Source organism: Gopherus evgoodei, chromosome 18, assembly GCF_007399415.2.
Source record: "Gopherus evgoodei ecotype Sinaloan lineage chromosome 18, rGopEvg1_v1.p, whole genome shotgun sequence".
Taxonomy (NCBI): Eukaryota; Metazoa; Chordata; order Testudines; family Testudinidae; genus Gopherus; species Gopherus evgoodei.
The window spans coordinates 18,504,492-18,510,590 of record NC_044339.1 but is presented as its reverse complement, the minus strand read 5'-3'; the positions used below and the strand labels follow the sequence as shown (position 1 = coordinate 18,510,590).

The following is a 6,099-nucleotide window of genomic DNA, read 5'->3' as shown; positions in this document are numbered from 1 at the left end:
CCTTTAGCTGCTTCACAAGTGAAAATACCTTTAGGTGGGTCTCATCCCAGGCCCTGTGGTCAGCTATCCAATGTGGTGAAACCATCTCAGCTTTCAGCACAACAGGCAGTGCCGGCTGAAGAGAGGCTGGAGTCCAGGGTGACCAGATGTCTCGATTTTATAGGGATAGTCCCGATTTTGGGGTCTTTTTCTAATATAGGCTCCTATTAACCCCCCACTCCCTGTCCCAATTTTTCAAACTTGCTGTCTGGTCACGCTACTGGAGTCAGAACTGTGGGAGGAACAGCTGAGCAGAGCCATAGCTTGTGGAACGGAAGGTCACCTGGAGGTGAGCAGAAGAGCGTTCCCTTCTGTTTAACTGAATCATCTAGACCAGTCTCTGAAAGACCTTTCTCCAAGGAGACTAGTAGTTGCACATTAGGGGAGCAGGGCTGCTAGGGTAGGGGGCACAGCTGCTAACACTGAAACCTACTTTGGACAGTCACCCCTCACCTACAGCTAACACAACGCACACCAGTTGAAGATCTGCTGCAGTAGTTACTGTGGGCAGTTAGCAGTTGGAAGTAGGACTTGAATATAGAGGTGGGTTCTATGTAGTGGTTCTCCTTTTAAGACAGGCACCTACATGTGTGGATATTTGAACTTCATCCAAGCTCCTGACTCTGCAAAACTTGTCAGGGGATCTCATGAGAAAAAAAAAACAATAACCAGAAATCAACACCTTTCACCCACGGATCTCAGATTACTTTACATATTTTAATTAAGCATCACCTTGTCTTTGTGCTCTAAGAAGTTATCTGAATAGAGGGGTAAACCATAGAAAGGTAAACTGAGGCGCAGTGAGGGTGAAGTGATTAACCTGGTGTTGTGTGGCTAATCAATGGCATAGCTTGGAATGGAACATAGGAACCTTAATACCCAGGCCCTTCCTTTAACAACTCCACCAACTTCTTTTCATATAGAATAACAAACTTAAAAGCTCAACTCTTTCTGGTCTTCTTCCAGGCTCACCATGGCTACCACGAGAGACTTCCAGTGCCACTGCAAAGGGTCAGCAGTACACCAGAGCCCTCTATTTTTCCATCAGCAGACTCTTTCTTCCTTTTGGTAACTTACTGTGAAGGGCAGTAAGCCAGCCCTCCCAGACATACGATGGAGGTGGCTTGTTCTGTAGAGTTTAAAAGTCTGACAAACTATTTGCAGTTCCAGCAAGGATCAACACATTTATAGAATTAAAACCAGCAAGCTGGATAGCAACAAAAAAAGAGGCACTGAACAAGGGCTCTTTCTTTACCAAGCCATAAAATCACTTACTACAAATCAATTATTTTTGCGATAATTTATTAGCTGCTCTCCAGCTGTTCAGGTTGGTGCTGTGTTTTTCTGGATGGTTGGTCTTCTCAGAAGCATTTTCTCTGAAGCACAGATGGTCCAGTTTTCCTGTAGTCTTCACTCGTGACCCACATGTCCCTAAATGATGTTAAGCTGGTGAGGACGGAAGCCCCAATCCACACAGAGTACATCCTATCTCGGGGTGCTAGGATCTTTACAGGGATTGCGCTGGGGCTCTGAGTTTGCAGCTCCTTTAGAAGTCTCTCGTTGAGACCTCGGAAAAGGGTCGACCCGCCTGACAATACCACATTCCTCATGATATCAGGATGGATATTTCCATCGCATTTCATAACACTTTGAAGGATCATTTTGTCAATGCCTGGTGCCTCTATGCCAGCATTAGCTGGCACAAAAAGGGTTTCAGGAGCTCTGAACAGCTGGTCGGTAATCTTGATGGCATTGCCATCTGGGAGAATATACTCCCGTCCAAGCCTGTTGGGCTTTTCCTGAATTTTTTGGCTGGGTTCTACTGCCACAAAGCACAGTTTCTCTTTTATGTCCTTCACAATTTCCTTCTCTGCCGTGCTCACGAAGGAACATCCAGTCTCCAAGAGCAGCTGAGCAAGGTATTTAGTAATATCTCTGCCTGCAAAATCCAGCCTGGAAACACCATGGAGCAAGCAGTGGCCTTTGTAGACAGGGACTGTCAGGGTCACGCCATCTCCACTGTCCAGCACTAATCCCGTCGTGCGGGCTGAAGCATAAAGGGCCATCAGAGCTTGGAGAGCCACAAATATGGCAGGCACCTGGAAACCTTCAAACATGATCTCGGCCATTTTTTCTCGGTTCGACACTGTGTTCAGTGGAGCCTCGGTCAGTAACACTGGCCTCTCGCTGGGCTTCATCTTGAGTTCATGCTTAAACAAATGCCACCAGATCTTCTCCATGTCCTCCCACGATGTAACTATGCCATGTTCCATTGGATACTTAAAAGATAGGATGCCCCTCTTGGACTGGGCTTCTTCTCCAACATAATATTCCCTATGACCAGCTCCAAACATGATCGCTTTGGATTTGGGGTAGCCGACAACAGTAGCGATGACTGACCTTGGTGCCTGCTCTCCCGACAGGCCGGCTTTGCACAGCCCAGATCCATTGTCAAAAATCACAGCGGGGAGATCTAAGATCTTGGATTCAGACATTCTCTGGCAAGACAGAAGCAGTCTCCAGGCAGCCCTCTCTCTGGTTCTGTGCTTCTGCTTGGGTGACATAGAATGTCTAGTTACATATTCTAGATTCCTGAGAGTCACAAATGGGAACATTCCTCTGAGTCCCCCTGAGCTAACAGATTGTCATGGCCACCTAATGAATATTGCTCCCTTCCCAAAGGCCTGGGAGAATGCCCTGAAAGTCACCAGTATGAAGAGTTTTGCTTCTCTCCCTATGACTGAGCCATTCTTATGCTCCCAGATGAATTATAACAGAGGCACAACACAGTCCCAGACCATCACATACAGTGGGGACAGGTTCTAGTGCTTGTATTTGCTTATATTATATTTTTGTTTTAACTCAGTTGTTAATGCCTAATTAACATGATATTTGGTCTTCTCGTGACTATCCAGTTCCTTGATGATGGAAACATCCTGAGAAGACATAACCCCATGTTCTGAGTCCCCTCCATGAGGTAATAGAATAACTCCATGAGGTAAAGAAAGCTGTGGAAAAACAGACACCTAGTTGCATGGCTCCTATGTAACTAGAATCCAAAATATGCTAGAGAAGTGGCCCATGTGGGTATACAGACCTTAAATTAATTTTAAACATTGTACAGCTTGCATGGGTTTCATCTTGATAACTTTTAAAGTAACGTCTCAAGATGAGGATTCCAGAAGATAAAGTGTTTGACTTGCAGCCCAGTTCTCAGATAGAAAGATTACTGTAAATGTTCTTGTTTGCAATAATGGCCAGTTCCAAAATATAAAGGTAACCATAAATTGTCTTGTTTGTGAGAATGACATGGATCATAAGTTGTTCAAACTTATTTTTTCATTTGCAGTTGGATGAAAATTGAGTGACTGGTTGTTGAAAAAGAACCTAGCCAATCAGCTGTTTTTAATAGGATTTTTGTGTTGAATTATCTATAAACTGGTGACTCAAGGTCATCTCAAATCCTTTTCACCAGGATAAGTCCATGCCAGTTTCCCCAAATGTATCCATTTTCGGGAGCGGGGAGGCTTGGGTTCAGTGTTTCTGTGGTATTTAAAACACTGAATATTTTTTAAATGGCTGACTGAAGCACCGCTCTTCCAAATTGATGCTTGCTAAGGCCTGGTCTACACTGAGGGGGGGATTGAGCTAAGATATGCAACTTGTCAACATATCTTAGATCGACTTAGATTGACTTACTTCGCGTCCTCGTGGGGCGGGATCAATGGCTGTCGCTCCCCCCTCGACTCCACTTCCGCCTCTCGCCCTGGTGGAGTTTTGGAGTCGACAGGGAGCGTATTCGGGGATCAATGTATTGCGTCTAGATAAGACTGCCGATTTGGCAGGTAGTGTAGACTTACCTTAAGGCTGACCTAGTTTGAAACTGATTGGACCAAGTTGCAGGGATCCACTATCTTGTCCAGAGACCTTAGAGGGAGGCGCTACAAGGTGGATGGAGGATGCAAGTGTGCGAGTCATAAGAATCAAGGGTAAGGTTAATTTGTTGAGACTGACTTACTGATTACTTGATCAGTTGTATTGCTTCAGTCTACATTTATTATTATTAACAGTAGCATAACTTTGGTTTTTTCGATTTTATTTTTGTTTGTGTAAGTGTTTTAAGAACATATATAAGAAGATACTGAGTCATATTTCTTTCAATAATCAACATGACTCTAGAACCTTTGATGATTCAGCCAGTCAACCCAAAATCCTGACCTGCTGTCCCTAATTAATCTTTGGTTCTCACAAACATGGCGGGCTAAATACCGATCTCAGTTACTCTGGTGTACTCTGTAACTCAGGGGTAAATCTACTGAAGTGAGTGGAATTGTGCCTACTTAAAATCAGCATAAATGAACTCAGAGCCAGGTCTGGAACATTTATAACACTATGCAGGTGTCCATGGCAGGCTTGTAAAAATGAGTATATATATTTTTAATCACTATTCAGCCCTTTGATGACGAACCTCAGAAAAGAGCAGTGATGCAAAATGCTAAAAATGCCTCTGTGTCTCTTCTGACATGACATCATTTTAAAATTCAGTTTGTCAAATGGGGATGGGTTGTGGTGAGGGAGAGAGAAACAGATGCTTTGCAGGAGGAACTGATGCTTTGAGATCTTCAAAGGAAAGGGGCTATACAAGGGCAATCCATTATTGTTAGTCATAATTTTCCTTGATCTGCAAATAAAACTTAGTAATTAGCAGCAGACACACTCCTCTCTAAGGTCACCCATCTCCACTGGAACAGAATTTTATTATAATTGAATTTATACTGAAAGCGCTTTGAGGCAGTGACAGTTTCTTATGACGTGTCTGTACAGCACCTCCCACAAAAGGGTCCTGATCTCAGCTGGGGCTTCTGAGCCCTTGTTTGTTGGCCTGAGGAATTGTTCTGGCAGTTTAGGAAGCATTCTCCAAATGGATCAAAACTGGGAATGGTTAATACTTTGGACACTGATACGTTTAAATGAAAATTGTTCATCTGGAAAGTTACATTCACCAGCAAAATAAATTCTTGCTAAGCAACTTTTAAATATGACAATAAAGTCAAGAACCTTCCCACGGTCTAGACAGTCTATAGCCTCCTCCTAGGGGTCAGTGCAGCACCATCCTGCCCACCGCAAGGGGAATATAGAGAGGAATGGATGATCTCTGCTGGGTGTGCAAAGAGAGTGGGGTTAGTCTGCTAGCCATTTCCACAGGCTAGCATGGAAAAATAACATTAAGGAGTAGCAAACCATTTTGGATACTAGAAAAACCAAGTTCAGCCAAGCCATATAGCAGAGCCAAAATCTGTTAGTCAGCCTGGGTTATGCACCTCTACAGTCCCTAGCCTCAGCAGAGATGTTGACTTTTTAGAGTTGATTGAAACCATGAATTATTAGAAATGTTTGGATCTCCCCTTTGAGATTTCCAGTCCCTTTCCTTAGCTATCAGGTTATCAGAAAAGCTCCAGAAGTTTTTGGACCTTCTGGTCTTCAGATCTATCAGAAATGAGCTTCCAAGCTCCTCAGGGCTTCCTGAGTCACCATGTAGCACCCTAACATCTCAGAACCGCAGCTGGCTTGGGACAAACTTTGTACTGTACATATTTATTGCACCCTCAGTTCTATTCCTCCTCTGGCCAGATGTGGCTCTGAGACACAAAAGACATGCAGCCCTGGGGCCTGATGCAAAGGCCTAAATGGAAAGACTCTCATTGACTCCAGGAAGCTTTGGATCAAGCCCACAAATTATGACTATATCAATGAAGACCTGGGGGGAGATGCTCACCCCTCCTCTGGTGCTTTACCCTGGGGAGTTTTCCTCCGGAGCAGGCAGCTGTCAGACTGACCTCTGAGGGCCCCCTCACAAACTGACATGGAGGCACATCAGGAATCAAGCTACTACATACAGCCCTACAGGGATCCCCAGCTTTCTAAATTATGTCGGGGCCTCTCCAGTCCACAGAGCCTTGCCTGATCAGGAGGATGGTAAGGGGGCTCCATAGCTGCCCTTGCCTGGGCTAGGAGCTGCTGTGTCTCTTAATGTCACCCTTAGTGTTTATTGTTATTAAG

At 44.5% G+C, this 6,099-nt stretch overlaps 1 protein-coding gene across 3 annotated transcripts; it reads right to left on the bottom strand.

Moving 5' to 3' along the window:
* Positions 1–1,400: 1,400 nt before the first annotated feature.
* On the bottom strand, positions 1,401–3,960 carry LOC115636907 (actin-85C-like). Of its 3 annotated transcripts, none has more exons than XM_030537615.1 (2): positions 3,951–3,960; positions 1,401–2,512 (listed from the first exon to the last, which is right to left on the bottom strand). In XM_030537615.1, exon 2 carries the CDS (start codon positions 2,391–2,393, stop codon positions 1,401–1,403), a length of 993 nt encoding a protein of 330 aa, XP_030393475.1. In that variant the 5' UTR covers positions 2,394–2,512; positions 3,951–3,960. The 3 variants fall into 3 exon arrangements, with proteins under 3 accessions (XP_030393475.1, XP_030393476.1, XP_030393474.1); XM_030537616.1 differs by lacking the exon at positions 3,951–3,960 and adding an exon at positions 2,625–2,640 and having other exon boundaries at positions 1,401–2,506; XM_030537614.1 differs by lacking the exon at positions 3,951–3,960 and having other exon boundaries at positions 1,401–2,534.
* Positions 3,961–6,099: the final 2,139 nt, after the last annotated feature.